Raw genomic sequence first — 16,680 nt, forward strand, 5'->3', positions numbered from 1 at the left:
GAGCGTCTGTGAAAACCTTTCAAAATCACACACTTTCAAATCAGAATTTATGAAATGTTTAATACGTTTGAAATCAATTTGCAATCATTTTTTTATGCTTTGCTTTTGTTTGATACTTTTTTTAAGCACTTTTGTGTATGCTGCTGTATAAAGGCTTGCCTTGCCACTGATTTGTCTCCAATAAAACACAATATTCTGCAATTAAAATAACAAGCACTGTGTGTGTTTGTGTTTCCACAGGTGGCTTCTTCCACCACAGGCTTTAAATGCATATTACCTGCCAAACAAAAACCAGATGGGTGAGTATCGTCAACACACATCTGAATATTAAGATACTGAAGTGAAACTTTGGCATCCGTAAGATTTCTTTTATTCATCAGTGATGCATTACATTTATTGGAAGTGACATGAAAGACACTTATAATGTTAGAAAAGATTTCTGTTTTAAATACATGCTGTTTTGAACATTTATAATAATCTGAAATGTTTCTTCAGCAGCAAATCCATATATTAGAATGATTTCTGAAGGATCGTGTGACACTGAAGACGAGTAATGATGTTGAAAATTCAGCTTTGATCACAGAAATAAATTACATTTTAACACATATTTAATACAAAACAGTTATTTTTAAATTGCAATAATATTTTACTATTTTTCAGTATTTTTGATCAAATAAATACAGCCTTGCTGAGCAGAAGAGACTTCTTTTTAAAGAGAAATTTAATTTAAACCCACATTTTTAAATGCTAGTGTATATTATCATCCTACACGTTTATTTTTCTATTAATCCTTTCAGGTTTTCTACATCTTCACTATGGCATTATTTATTATATGTGTTAATTTGTTCTCCAGCTGCTCCTCACAATGAAGACGATTTCAGCTTTCATCATTATCTGGGATAATAAATGCCACCTGTTAGAGGATCAATACAGACAGATAGAGACAGAGAGAGAGTTCATTTTCATCTTTAGTTCATGCTTCATTTCTTCATTCTTAGTTTTTTTTCCTTACTCATATAAATATAGTTGAAGTCAAACATTTACATACACCTTGCAGAATCTGCAAAATGTCAATGTCAATTTTAGCAAAATAAGAGGGATTATACAAAATGCATGCTATTTTTTAGTTACTACTGACCTGAAGAAGATATTTCACATAAAAGTTTACTTGCCCAATGATCCACAGCTGTGTTTTTTTGTTTAGTGATAGTTGTTCATGAGTCCCTTGTTTGTCCTGAACAGTTAAACTGCCTGCTGTTCTTCAGAAAAATCTGTTTTTGTTGGTTTTCCAGCATTTTTGTGTATTTGAACCCCATTCCAACAATGACTGTATGATTTTGAGATCCATCTTTTCACACTGAGGACAACTGAGGGACTCATATGCAACTATTACAGAAGGTTCAAACACTCACTGATGCTCCAGAAGGACAAAACTCATTAAGAGCCGGGGGTGAAAACTTTTGAACCGAATGGAGATGTGTAGATTTGTCTTATTTTGCCCTAATATTATATTTTTCTCATTCAGTACTGCCCTTCAGAGACTACAGAAAATACTTACATGTTTCCCATAAGATAAAATAAGTTAAATTTACCCTGATCTTCAAATTCCAAAAGTTTTCACCCCCCGGCTCTTAATGCATGGTTTTTCCTTCTGGAGCATCAGTGAGTGTTTGAACCTTCTGTAATAGTTGCATATGAGTCCCTCAGTTGTCCCTCAGAAAGGGTTCAAAATACACAAAAAAAGCTGGAAAACCAAAGAATTTGTGGATTTTTCTGAAGAACAGCAAGCAGTTTAACTGTTTAGGACAAACAAGGGACTCATGACCAACTATTACTAAACAAACACAGTATTAAGAATCAAGGGGATATAAACTTTTTTTTTTTATAAATTCATCTTTTATGTGAAATATCTTCTTCAGGTCATTACTAAAAAAACAAAACAAAAAAAAAACATGCATTTTGTATGATCCCTCTAATTTTGCTAAAATAGTTAACATTTTGGAGATTCTGCAAGGTATATGTAAACTTTTGACTTTAACTATATATATATATAAATGCTTTGGCAATACAATATACAGTTTGTCATGCCAATAAATCTGATTAGAATTTTGGAATTTGAATTTGAAATTAAATTTTGAATTTGAATTTGAATTTTGAATTTTGAATTTGAATTTGAATTTGAATTTGAATTTGAATTTGAATTAGAATTAGAATTTTGAATTTGAATTTGAATTTGAATTTTGAATTTGAATTTTGAATTTTGAATTTGAATTTGAATTTGAATTTTAAACAGAAAACTTTTTATATTTATCTTCACTTCATAATTTTAATCTCCATTTCTCTGCAGTTTTTCCAGCAGGGATTCTCCAGCCGACTCTGTATGATCCTGAATTCCCTCAGTGAGTATCACAATCATTCCTCTGATGATTCCTGAGGTCATAGTGTGAATACAGACGGGTTACATCTTCACTAGCGGTCAGACATTGAGCCCACATTACAGCGATTGTAACACGGGATTGTAAACTTAATAGCCTTCATTAAAATAAAATTCAGCTGTGTGTGGGTTTTATAATACATCTTAAACAGTCTCAAATGTTCAGCATCATCCATCTGATGTGTGTGTGTGTGTGTGTGTGTGTGTGTGTGTGTGTGTGTGTGTGTGTGTGTGTGTGTGTGTGTGTGTGTGTGTGTTTGCAGGGCGGTGGTGAATGGCTTTACTGCGTCTTTTGAGAAAGTGACACTTTTCTGGAGTGTGTGCGCATGTGTGGGCATGTTTTTGTGACATATCAGGACACAAATGTGTGTAATAACATGGGTATGACATAGGTATTACAAGGAGAGGGTGACTTATGAGGACATTGCCCATGTCCCCACTTTTCAAAAGCCTTATAAATCATACAGAATACGTTTTTTTGAGAATGTAAAGATATGCACAGTCTCCTGTGAGGGCTAGGTTTAGGTGTAGGGAAGGTGTAGGGTGATAGAAAGTACGGTTTGTACAGTATAAAAACCATTACGTCTATGGAATGTCCCCACAATTCACAAAAACAAACATGTGTGTGTGTGTGTGTGTGTGTGTGTGTGTGTGTGTGTTTATAGCTGCTGTAGCTTTTCTCTGAGAGCTGCAGCTTTGTATTGATTTCCCTTCACAAAGTCTGTTAGAGGGGACAAATGTTAGCAGACCTCACACACACACACGCACACACACACACAGACACGCGCACACACACACATGTTTGTTTTTGTGAAATGTGGGGACATTCCATAGGCGTAATGGTTTTTATACTGTACAAACCGTACTTTCTATCACCCTACACCTTCCCTACACCTAAACCTAGCCCTCACAGGAGACTGTGCATATCTTTACATTCTCAAAAAAACGTATTCTGTATGATTTATAAGCCTTTTGAAAAGTGGGGACATGGGCAATGTCCTCATAAGTCACCCTCTCCTTGTAATACCTATGTCATACCCATGTTATTACACACATTTGTGTCCTGATATGTCACAAAAACATGCCCACACACACACACACACACACACACACACACACACACACACACACACACACACACACACACACACAGTGCTATTTTAGTATTATTGATATACTATTATAGCTTTTGCTAATATTTTGAATTACATTTTATTTTAATATTTTCTCTTTTGATTTTAGTTAAAGTTTGCTGGTGTGTTTATTTAATGCTTATTTATTTTGAGTAATGATTTTTAAATGATTTTCATTTTAGTTTCAGTTTTAGTTCACTATAATAACCCTGGTGTTATTTTAGCATCGTTTTTAAATGAGATGTTATTTATATATTTTCCATTTTCATTGTAGACACTAGATATAAAGTTAGATATTTTTTTTTTTTACTAGTGGGTGCCTGACACTATTATGGAAGTGGTTTTCGTCACTGAATTAAAAAAAAAAAAAAAAGTTAATTGCGACTTTTATTCTGACAATTCTGTCAGAATTGTGTCATACTGACTTGCAGTTCTGACTTTTTTTTGTCAGAAATGTGAGATATAAACTCCCAATTGTGAGTTATAAAGTCCAGTTCTGAGGAGAAAAAAAAACTAATATGTTCACAGAATTGTGAGTTTGTATCTCACAGTTCTGACAAAAAAAATAAAGTTGCAATTGTGAGAAAAAAGTCAGAATTGCGACTTTTTATCTCACAATTCTGACTTTTTTCTCAGAACTCTGAGATATAAACATACAATTGTGAGTTATAAAATCAGAATTGCAGGAAAAAAAGAATTGCAAGATATAAACTCACAATTTCGACTGTATCTTGCAATTCTGACTTTTTTCTCAGTATTGAGATATAAACTCGCAATTGTGAGTTATAAAATCTAGTTCTGAGGAGAAAAAAAGACATAATCACAGTATTGCAAAATGTATATCTCAGAATTCTGACTTAATAACTCGCAATTGTGAGATTATATCACACAATTCTGACTTTATTTCTCAGAATTGCGAGTTTATATCTAGCAATCCTGATTTTATAACAGGCAATTGTGAGTTTTTATCTATTGTGAGATACAAGTCACAATAACCTTTTTTATTTTTGATTCAGTGGCGGAAACTGGCTTCCATACACTATAGTTCATTTATGTAAGTGAGGATAGCAAAAGAAAGTAAACTGTGACATATTATATCATATTATATTATAGCCAAAAATTCTTCATACGGTGGACTACCAGTAAAACTTCATACAGTAAAACCATTAAAAATTTGGGATGAAAAATAATTTAGACACTTTGACCTGACCATGTTTTGCTTAAGTGCTTTTTTCCCCCAATTATTTTTAGAAATTAGAAATTGAGATTTATACATCATCTGAAAGCTGAATAAATAAGTTTCTATGCAATAACCCTTATTTTTGATAAGTAAATGTGTTTTAGGTTGTATTGTGAGTCTCTGCTGCCTCCTGCTGTTCACTTCTGTGATGCACATGAAGATCGGATGAGATTGATTATGAGTGTCGAGTGTTTTCTTTATGAACATGTTTTTCTTGTTTTTTTAGGTCACTGAATTATGGAGGAATCGGAGCGATCATCGGTCACGAGCTCACACACGGATACGACGACTGGGGTGAGAGAGAGAAACTAGACACTGAGATGTGATTCAGATTTTAAATCTCAGGTCATCTAAGATGTTCATGTCTTTCTTTCATGTGATTTTTTCCCGGTTTGCTGATAGGTGGTCAGTATGATCGGTATGGAAACCTGAAGCAATGGTGGACGGAAGAGTCGTACAGGAAGTTTCAGAAAAAGGCAGAGTGTATCGTAAAACTCTACGACAACTTCACTGTGTACAACCAGAGGGTACGGAAATGAAACAAAATAGGGTTTAAGCATGAAAACAATAAGTGTTATACTGCTTTAAATGGTTGTTTTTCCAGAAAAAAAAATCTTTAAAAGTTTTTTGTTAAATAAATATCCTACATTTTTCTCTCATTTACAGAAGACACCCACTAAGATGTCATTCAGTGTCAATCTTGTCAGGCATATTTATGACATATTAAAAGACTAATTACTTTCACCCCAAATACTGTTTTTTAAAAATTGCCTCTATCCTAGGTTTCGAAAATTTAATTTGAATTCAAATTTAATATACTCCCTTATTCATTTATATGGTAAGGATGTTGTTTGAATTTTTACATAAATATTGTGTTACAATGAATATCAATGTAACATTATTTCAACCAAATTGTGACATTTTATTCTCCAAACACATTTGAAACCTTAAAAGTAGACACTTTACTTACATTTAATATGCTTTCTATGGACATAAAATCACTTTTGTAAATTTCGTAAATAACATATCTGATCCATTTATACAAACATATCTGATTGTACACACTAAATCATATTTGTGTCCATCTGTGTGCGCAGGTTAATGGGCGTCTGACGCTGGGTGAGAACATCGCTGATCTGGGCGGACTGAAGTTGTCTTATTTTGTGAGTTTCATCAGAATCACAATGCCAATCTGTTACAACTCAAAATTATACAATTAAAAGGTTAGTTCACCCAAAAATTAAAATTAGCCCATGATTTACTCACTCTCAAGCCATCCTAGGTGTATATGACTTCCTTCTTTTAGAGACGAATCCAATCTGAGTTATATTAAAATGGTCTTGGCTCTTTCAAGCTTTATCATGGCAATAGACGTGACACATCATAACTTTTGAACAAAGATGAATAAAAAAATGTGTTCAGTCATTTATGTGCAGCACGGTCCAAAGATCATCTGAGCCAAGTTTGGGAAGAATTGGATCAATTTCCAAGGAGGAGTAGCAAAAAAACAGAATACTGTACTTTTCAAAATAGCCACTACTGTCATGGCTGGAGTTTTAATGTAAGCCATTGTATGTGATCAATAGCAAGAAAGGAATCAGGTGTACTAAGTTTCTTTTTTCTAGAATTAGGGGTTCGGGAGTTATTACCATTTTAATGTTGAATTTTTGAACTAGTGGTGGCGCTGTAGAGTTGGTCCTAGAGATTCCAAAGTTAGTCAGATCACTATTCTTGGCCATCACTACAAGTGTGCCAAATTTCATCAATTTCCTATGTTCCTTTCATAGGGCTGCCATAGACTCCCATTGGACGAAAATAATAAGAAAACATACAGATACAATGGGGTCTACAGCCCTTCGGGCTTGACCACTAATTATATTGAAAAATGTTGTGGCTTTTCCAAGCTTTATCATGGCAATAGACGGGTGTTTCTCTTCATCAGTCCAAAATAAGTCCAATAAAGTGCATCCATCCATAATAAAAAGTGCCTCACACTGCTCCAGGGAGTGAATACATTTGTGTAAGAAAAATATCCATATTTAAAACTTAATAATCATTTTAATCTAGCTTGCTCTAACTGTATTTTTCTCACAAAAACACATTGATTCGCTGCTGGAGGCTTTTATTTTCTCCTTTCAATTTTTATTATGGATAGATGCACTTCATTGGACTTGTTTCGGACTGATGAGGAGAAACACTCGCCTATTGCCATGATAAAGCTTGGAAAAGCCACAACATTTTTTAATATAATTAGGGGCCAAGTTCGAAGGACTTTTAGGGGTTTAGGAGTTATTACTATTTTAATGTTGAATTTTTAAACTAGTGGTGGCGCTATAGAGTTGGCCCTAGAGACCCCAAAGTTGGTCAGATCACTATTCTTGGCCATCACTACAAATGTGCCAAATTTCACCAATGTTCTATGTTCCCTTCATAGTGCTGCCGTAGACTCCCAAGCTTGTCCAATGGGAGTCTATGGCCGCCCTATGAAGGGAACATAGGAAATTGGTGAAATTTGGCACACTTCTAGTGACTGCTATGAATAGCGATCTGACTAACTTTGGGGTATCTAGAACCAACTCTATAGCGCCACCACTAGTTCAAAAATTCAACATTTAAATTGTAATAACTCCTGAACCCCTAATTCTAGAAAAAAAAAACGAAAAAAAAACTTAGTAGCCTACACCTGATTCCTCTCTTCATGTTGATCACATTCAATAGCTTACATTAAGACTCCACCCAAAATTGGCTCAGATGATCTCTGGACTGAGCTGCACAGAAATGACTGAACACATTTTTTAATTCATCTTTGTTCAAAAGTTATGATGTCACAAATTTAACAAGGTTGACCCAAAATTGGTTCAGAGGCTATATCTTGGCCAAACTTCAATCAATTGAAATGAAACTTGGTATGCTTCATCAACACCATGATCTGAGGGTCTATGCCAAAGTTGGGAACAGTACCTATGAGTTGTGAGATACTAAAAATGCACATTTTTGCTTATAACTTTTAAACAGTTTTTCAGAAAATTATGTTCTTGGTGTCTGTGAATCTTGCCAGGATTGGCTAAACCATATGTCCACCATTTTTAAATTTGACATAATTTGCAATATATTTTAAACCCTTTGACATATCTACACAAATATCGTTAGGGATCATCATGACGTTTAGGTTTACTATTAAAAAATTGCTATACTGAAATTATATTATATAATACATGTTTTCACAATTTTACAAAATATTTTGAAATTTAAAATTGCTGTAAAATGTGACCCTGGACCAAAAAAACCAGTCATAAGGGTCAATTTTTTGGAAATTGAGATATATACATAATCTGAAAGCTGAATATTATGGTTGTATGGTTTGTTAGAATAGGAGAATATTTGGCCAAGTTAAAACTATTTGAAAATTTAAAATCTGAGGCTGCAAAAAAATCTAAATATTGAGAAAATTGCCTTTAAAGTTGTCCAAATGAAGTTCGTAGCAATGCATATTACTAATCAAAAGTTAAGTTTTGATTTATTTACGGCAGGAAATTTACAAAATATCTTCATTGAACATGATCTTAATATCCTAATGATTTTGGGATGAAAAATCAACCATTTTGACCCTTACAATGCATTTTTGGCAATTGCTACAAATAAACCTGTGCTACCTAAGACTGGTTTTAAGTTATGCTCCAAATTTGAAGTTGATATCACAAAATCGGAGGTTCCTGTGAGATTTTTAGGCGATGCACCAAAAATAACTCTGAATTGATTTATACATGATTTCTAAAGCATAGTTTAATTTGGTCATCTATAAATTGTGATTTTGTGCCGTCTGCAGGCGTATCAGAAGTGGATTCGTGAACACGGGCCAGAGCGTCCTCTGCCGGGACTCAAATACACACACGAGCAGCTCTTCTTCATTGCGTTTGCTCAGGTGAACCAGATGAGTTCATACAGCATTAGTTAATACTGTTTCAATGATATTCAGCTCTTCTGAATGTGTTCTACACGTTTTGCATCACAGAACTGGTGTATGAAGAGAAGATCGCAGTCCATTTACCTTCAGCTTCTGACGGATAAACATGCACCTGAACATTACAGGTACAACACACTGGTTTATTAATACTTCTTGTTAGAAACATTTAATAAGTCAAACATAGGTATTTCTACCCTAAAGCGCTGTTTATTGACCGATTTGTTGATAACTGTATAAGGTTCAGTTATATACACTAAAAAACATTACCAGTCATAAGTTATGATTTTTAAAGAAGCCTTTTTTTGCGCACCAAGCCTGCATTTATTTGATCCAAAGTACAGCAAAAACAGGACAATTTTGAAATATATTTATTATTTAAAATAACTGTTTTCTATTTTCTATAAATTTTAAAATGTAATTTATTTTTGTGATTCAAAACTGAATTTTCAGCATCAGTCTTCAGTGTCACATGATCCTTCAGAAATCATTCTAATGTGCTGATTTGCTGCTCAAGAAACATTTCTGATTATTATTATTATCAGTATTTAAAACAGTTCAGTACATTTCTTCAGGATTCTTTGATGAATAGAAAGAAGATCAGCATTTTATGCTTTTATTTAGCAAGCAGCAAAGTTTGTCATGCAATTCCACGATATATGTTGGCAATTCTGAGTTTACATCACAATTTTTTTTGTCTCGTAATTGTGACTTTTTTTCCTCACAATTGTCATTTTTTCCTTATAATTCTGATTTTTGTATCTCACAATTTTGTTTTCTGCCACAGAATAAAAATAAAAAGGTAATTGTGACTTTTCATCTCACAATTTGCGGTATATCTCACAAGATTACATTTTACAGTTTTTGCTTTTTTTTCAAATTCTGAGTTTACATTCCAACCTGTTTCATGTACTTAACTTGTACTTATTACACCTGTTCCCCAGGTAGAGTGTGCAGTTGCAGTGCAATGAAATCTGGATTCTACAGTCCCTATTTCATCGTACCCAAGAAGAACGGCTACCGTTCAAGATGCTCACCTCGAAGCGCATTCTTTCATGCATGCGTCACCAGGACTGATTTGCAGCCATTGACCTGAAGGACGCGTACTTTTTTTTACAAAGTCCTCCCCTTTGTGCCTCTTCAGGCACGAAACTGCGGTCCCTCTCAAATTCCACCAGAAAGAGGCTCCTGGGGGAATATGGCAGCCGTTGTCACGCCGCTTGGTTTGCTCCATATGAGACCGCTTTAATGGTGCGTTCACACCGGACGCGAATGAAGCGGCAAGCGCGAGTGATTTACATGTTAAGTCAATGCAAAGACGCGAATAGCCATCCTGCGGCGCGAAACGCGCGAATGAGGCGGCGCGAATTACGCGATTCGCGCGAATTACGCGGCGCGAGTTGAGCGTTTCAAGCGTTTGATGCGCCATTCGCGCGAATCGCGCGAAACGCGCAAGTTCAAAAATCTGAACTTTGGCGAAAATTCGCGCCGCGTTAACCAATCAGGAGCTTGCTCTAGTAGTGACGGAGGCAGAAATCTGAAACAACAATGGAGGACAAAATCACCGTTGCTGTCTGTGGTTACTCGGAGCTGTTCCATACATGTTTGTACTTTTATAGAAACGGAAAAAAAGGATCTTGTTTGGAAGAAAGTGAGTGAAGAGGTCGGACAATCTGGTAAGTTTAAAAAAAACGCTCTTTACTCAATTTGACCTACATATATATACATATTGAGACTACAAGCAAGCTAAAGCTGGCAAATTGAGCTCATTCACCTATTTTACAACTACTTTCCCGCTGACTAGTGGCAGACGCCCCTCCCATGACGCGAATTCGCGTCTGTTGTGAAGTAAATTTCACGCGCGAATGACGCGAGCTTCACGCGCGAATGAAGCGAGTAAACTCAAAATGTTCAAGCGTCCAACTACGCGCGAATGGCGCGATTTATTCGCGCAAGTCGCGTCTGGTGTGAACGCCCCATAACACTGGCAACACAACCAAATCCTGAGATTGGCGTGGCACACTCTGGGTTGGCGTTACCGGTATGTTGCCGCCTTTTCAGCCCTTGGTCAGACCCTGCTTTCCTACGGGCTGGAGTACCATTAGGACAGGCGTCGAGGCACGTAGTGGTCAACACAGACACCTCCATGACGGGCTGGGGTGCTGTTTGCAATGGGCAGGCAGCCTCGGGCTCCTGGCCAGAACCTCGACCGCAGTGGCACATCAATTGCCTCGAGTTGCTAGCAGTGCTCCTCGACTACACCCCCAGGTGGTCCAGCTCATCTAGAGTTGATTCGGGGAGGCTCAGATAGATCTGTTGCCTCCCAGAAATCCTCCCACTGCCAGCTGTTCAACTCTCTGACCAAGGCCCCCCTCGGCAGACAGCACACAGCTGGCCCCGGGGTCCCCTCAAGTACGCCTTTCCCCCAGTGAGCCTCCTTGCACAGACCATGTGCAAGATCAGGGAGAACGAGGAGCTAGCCCGAACCAAACCTGGTTTTTGCTGACCTCATGCTCCTTGCAACAGCCCCTACCTGGAAGATTCCCCTTGAGGAGAGACCTTCCTCTCAGGGGATGGGCACCATCTGGCACCCACACCCCGTTCAATGGAACCTACATGTGCGGCTTCTGGATGGGACGTGGTAGACCTCACTGGCCTTCCCCAGGCCATGATAGACACTATCACTCAGGCTAGAGCCCCCTCCATGAAACAGGCCTGATTGGTGTTCCTCTCGCCAAGAAACCCCCACAGAGTTGCTCAGTCGGAGTGGTGTTTTCCTTCCTGCAGGAAAAGTTGGAGCAGAGGCTGTCCCCCTCCACTTTGAAAGTGCATGTGGCAGCATATCAAGATGCAGTGGAAGGCAGTGGGGAAGCATCACCTGATCACCAGGTTCCTGAGAGGTGCGAGGACGACAAACCCTCCTAGGCCGCACCTCATTCCCTCTTGAGATCTCTCGGTGGTCCCCCTAGGTCTGTGGAGAGACCCCTTTGAGCCGCTTGGTTAAGTCAGGCTAAAATAAACGATCGCTTAAGACCTCGCTCCTGACCGTGCTCACCTCCATCAAGAGGGTGGGGGACCTGCAAGCATTCTTAGTCAACGAGATGTGCCTTGAATTCGGCCTGGCTGATTTTTAGGTGACCTTGAGACCTAGACCTGGTTATGTGGCCAAGTTTCCCACCACTCCCTTTTGGGATCAGGTGGTGAACCTGCAAGCTCTTCCCCTCGGAGAAGGTAGACCCGGCCTTAGCGTTGATGTGTCCCGTTCGTGCTTCAGACACTCCAAGCAGCTCTTGTCTGCTTGGGGGACAGCAGAAAAGGAATGCTGTCTCCAAGCAGAGGTTGGCCCATTGGGTGTTAGATGCCATCACCTTGGCGTATGAGTCCCAAGGTGAGCCGTGCCCCCTAGTAGTTCGAGCTCACTCCACCAGGAATGCTGCCTTCTCCTATGCGCACGGCGCCTCTCTGGTGGACATATGTCCAATACCAATACCTTCACGAGATTCTATATCTATTAGGGCCGGGACTTTAACGCGTTAATTTAGATTAATTAATTACACAAAAATAACGCGTTAAAATTTTTTAACGCATTTTAATCGCACTACGTTTTGCACTGCGGAACGTTTCTCACTGGATGAGATTCGGCGGACCGATTATACTGGAGCACCAACTAGCGTTCAGACCAGAGCCATTTAAAATTATTTTTTTATATGGCTCTGGTTCAGACAAGCTGCGTCCGTCCTAAATAGTATTGTATGTCCCAAATTGTAGTATGTTTAAAAAAGTATTCCAAAGATTCCCGGATGGTCTACTACTTAACGATCAATGCACACTCTTAACGGCTAATATTGCCCACAACACACTGCGCCGTGAACGAGGATTCAATTAGAACTACAAACACGCATAAAAAGTGTTAAAAAACTACAAACATGGAGGATATACGTATACGCGACCAACGGACAGGTAGAGAAAGTGGTTTGAGTGATAAATAATCAGTGTGTAACCTGATAAAAAATATTTTTTTAAATGTTATCCGCGTTATATTCCATGTGCAGCAACATTTATAATGATAGGTTTGGTCATTAACGTTTAAAAGCATAATTAAGCAAACACAAGAGCAGAGTTCTCGGCATGAAAGATGAGAGATTATGTATTCAGTCATCATTCAATGGTATACTAAAAATCCATGTAAAAATCTTAATTCTCACTGTTTTCAGGTCAAATATTTATATGCGATTAAAATGCGATTAATTTCGATTAATTAATTACAAAGCCTCTAATTAATTAGATTAAATTTTTTAATCGAGTCCCGGCCCTAATATCTATGCGTTGAGCCTGTGTCCTCCCGTGTGCTAAGGTATTTTGCGGGAGACCGGCTCGGTGTCGGCTTGCTTCGCCATTCCTTACAGATCCATGCGCTGTTCCCCTCAGCTCAGTTCTACTCAGCTGTGTTCAACATAATAATAATAAATGTTTTTCAAAAGCAAATCAGCATATTAGAATGATTTCTAAAGAATCATGTGACACTGAAGACTGCAGTAATGATGCTGAAAATTCAGCTTTGATCACAGAAATAAATTACATTTTAAAATATATTCAAATAGAAAGCGGTTATTTTAAATAGTACAAATATTTCAGAATTGCACTGTTTTTGCTGTACTAAGGATCAAATAAATGCAGGCTTGGTGAGCAGAAATATTAAAAATCTTGTACTTTATTTCGACTGATAGTGTAGTTCAGCTCACATTCAGTTAACTTCTCAAATGTTATTGTTTTGGACAGTGCTATTTCAAATATCTGATGTTGTGTTTTCGCAGGGTGATCGGCAGCGTGTCTCAGTTCGAGGAGTTCGGTCGTGTGTTTCACTGTCCCAGAGGGTCGCCCATGCATCCCGTCAACAAATGCTCCGTCTGGTGACCTCCGACCCCCGAGCGTCTCCTCATCGCCCCGGATTCACGACGACCCGCTCCGAGCCGCTCCGCACCGTTCGATGTTTACAGCATTTGAAGAGCGATCAGAAATCATCGTCATGTGCCATATCTCACACGGATCTTTCTTTCAAATGTTTATTTTTCTATTGGGATGCTGATGTTTGCGTGTGTGAACGTGTGAGAGAGAGAGAGAGAGAGAGAGAGAGAGACAGACGGCGCTGTATTGTAGGCATGTAGATGTTTTGATATGATGTGTTTTGTCAGACATGTTCAGTGTTTTTTAAGTAGAAACGGGCTGCTGAACTGACTTTAGAAAAATCGAAAAACAGTGAAAACATTTCATGTTGCCCCCGTGTGTTCATTCTGTGGAAACCTGTTTCTGCCATGGAAAAAAATGTATAAAAAAAGGAAATTGCACTTTTTTATCACACAATTATGACTTTTTTTTTCCTCTGAATTGTGTTTGTCTTGCAATTCCAAGTTACATACTGACATTTCCCTTTCCCTTTCCCTTAGAGTTCCCTTAAAATTTCAAAAAATTTTCATGCAATTATTTATGTTTTCTAGTATTTCAGATTTTCTTTTTGTAGTTCTGAGTTTACATCGTACAGTTTCGACCTTTTTGTTCCACAATTCTTTTCTCATAATTCTGACTTTTTCTGGCAAATACTGACTTTTTACTCAAAATTAAAAAAATTTGTCTCATAATTTTGACTTTTTTTTGGCAAATACTGACTTTTTACTCATAATTAAAAAAATTTGTCTCATAATTCTGACTTTTTTTCTTGCAATTGATTTTTTTATCTCACAATTTGGACATTTCTTCTCTTTTTTTCAAATTCTGAGTTTACATCTCAACCTTTTTTCATGCTATTTTTTTTCTTCTCATAATTCAGATTTGTTATTGTCGTACATTTTTTTACTTTTTCCACCATTTTTATTTCTTACTTCTAAGTATGCATCTTATTATTCTGACTTTTTCTTCACAATTTTGGCTGTTTTATTGCAAATTCTGACTTTTTCCTCATCATTCTGATTTTTTTTCCCTCATAATTCCGACTTTTTTCTTGCAAAATCTGACTTTTTTCACAATTTGGAATTTTTTTCTTATAATTCTGAGTTTGTATCTCACAATTCAGTTTTTTTTTCTGCCACAGAATAAAAATATAAGGTAATTGTCACTTTTTAATCTCACAATTTGGACTTGTTTTCCACAATTTTTCTCTTAATTCAGACTTTTTTTTCTCATACTTACAAGTTGACATTTCATAATTCTGACTTTTTCCTCATAATTTAGATTTTTGTCTCGTAATTCCCCCCTTTTTTGCAATTTACTTTTTATCTCACAATTTGAACTTTTCTTCTCATAATCTTGAGTTTACAGTCAATCTTTATTCATGCAATTGTTTAACGTCATACAATTTCAACTTTTTTTCCACAAATTTTCTAGTAATTCAGACATTTTGTTTCATAGTTCCAAGCTTTTTTGTCACAATTTTGACTCTTTTATTGCAAATTCTGACTTTTGTATTGCAATTCAGACATTTTTCTCTCAATTCAGATTTTTGTCCTGTAATTCTGACTTTTTTCTTGCAATTTATTTATTTTTTCTCACAATTTGGACTTTTTTCTTATAATTCTGAGTTTATTTTGAGTTAATTTTCCAAATTCTGATTTTACATCTCAACCTTTTTTCATGCAATTATTACTTTTTCTCATAATTCAGATTTTTTTCTTGTAATTCAGAGTTTACACTGGACAATTTGAACTTTTTCCCACGATTGTTGTCGTAATTCTGACTTTTTTCTCATAATTTAGATTTTTGTCTCACAATTCTGACTTTTTTCTTGCAATTAACTTTGTTTTTTGTATAATTCTGAGTTTGTATTATAATTATAATAATAATTCTTTTTTATTTTATTTATTTATTTTAATTTTTTTTGCTGCCACATAATTAAAAAAGGTAACTTTGTAACTTTTTATATTACAATTTGAACTCTTCTCATAATTTTTAGTTTCTGAGAGTACATTTCACAGTTTTTTTTCTGAGTTTACATCATGACCTTTTTCATGCAATAATTTTACATCGTACAATTTAGACTTTTTTTTAATTCAGAATTCTGAAATTTTTCTTGTAATTTGTACTTTTTCCTTATAATTTTGAGTTTGTATCTCACAATTCAGTTTTTTCTGCCACAGAATAAAAAATAAAAAAGGTAATTGTGACTTTTTATCTCACAATTTGGAAATGTTTTCAACTCATAAATTTGAGTTTACAGTATATCTCACCATTCTGAGATTACATTTCACAAAGTTGACTTTTTTAGTTTACATCTCAACCTTTTTTAATGCAATTATTATTATTTTTCTCATAATTCAGTTTTTTTCTCATAATTCTGAGTTCGCATCATACAATTTTGACCTTTTTTCAAATTCTGAGTTTACATCTCAACCTTTTTTCATGCAATTATTATTTTCTTGTAATTCTGAGTTTACAATCTGGACTTTTTCCCCCTCATAATTCTGACTTTTTCCTCACAATTCTGACAGTTTTATTGCAAATTCTTGCAATTCTGAAGTTTTTTCCTCATAATCTGTTTTTTTTTTATGCCACAGAATAAATATACAAAAGGAATTGTGACTTTTAATCTTACAATTTGGACTTTTCTTTTGAGTTTACAGTATATCAGTATATCTAATTATTACTTTTTTTCATAATTACAAGATTTTTTTCTCATAATTCTGACTGTTTTATTGCAAATTCAGTTTTTTTTTCTTGGACTTCAGACATTTTTCACTCAATTCTGATTTTTTTTTCTCACAAATTCTGACTTTTTCTTGCAATTCTGACTTTTTTTTCTCCTAATTTTGACTTTTTTTTCTCATAATTCTGAGTTTATATCTAACAATTCTGTTTAGTTTTCTGCCACAGAATAAAAAAAAAGAAATTATTACTTTTTTTTCTGAGATTACATTTCACAATT

General features: G+C 36.0%; 1 protein-coding gene across 1 annotated transcript; it reads left to right on the forward strand.

Annotated features, from left to right (window-relative positions):
* Positions 1 to 243: 243 nt before the first annotated feature.
* Positions 244 to 14,188, forward strand: ecel1 (endothelin converting enzyme-like 1). The gene is made up of 8 exons (XM_073818088.1): positions 244 to 299; positions 2,348 to 2,399; positions 5,034 to 5,101; positions 5,210 to 5,334; positions 5,905 to 5,970; positions 8,634 to 8,729; positions 8,820 to 8,896; positions 13,583 to 14,188. The coding sequence occupies exons 1-8, from the start codon at positions 296 to 298 to the stop codon at positions 13,680 to 13,682; spliced, it is 588 nt and encodes a 195-aa protein (XP_073674189.1). The 5' UTR covers positions 244 to 295; the 3' UTR covers positions 13,683 to 14,188.
* The last annotated feature ends 2,492 nt before the right edge of the window (positions 14,189 to 16,680 follow it).

This window comes from Garra rufa, chromosome 14 (assembly GCF_049309525.1).
Source record: "Garra rufa chromosome 14, GarRuf1.0, whole genome shotgun sequence".
Taxonomy (NCBI): Eukaryota; Metazoa; Chordata; class Actinopteri; order Cypriniformes; family Cyprinidae; genus Garra; species Garra rufa.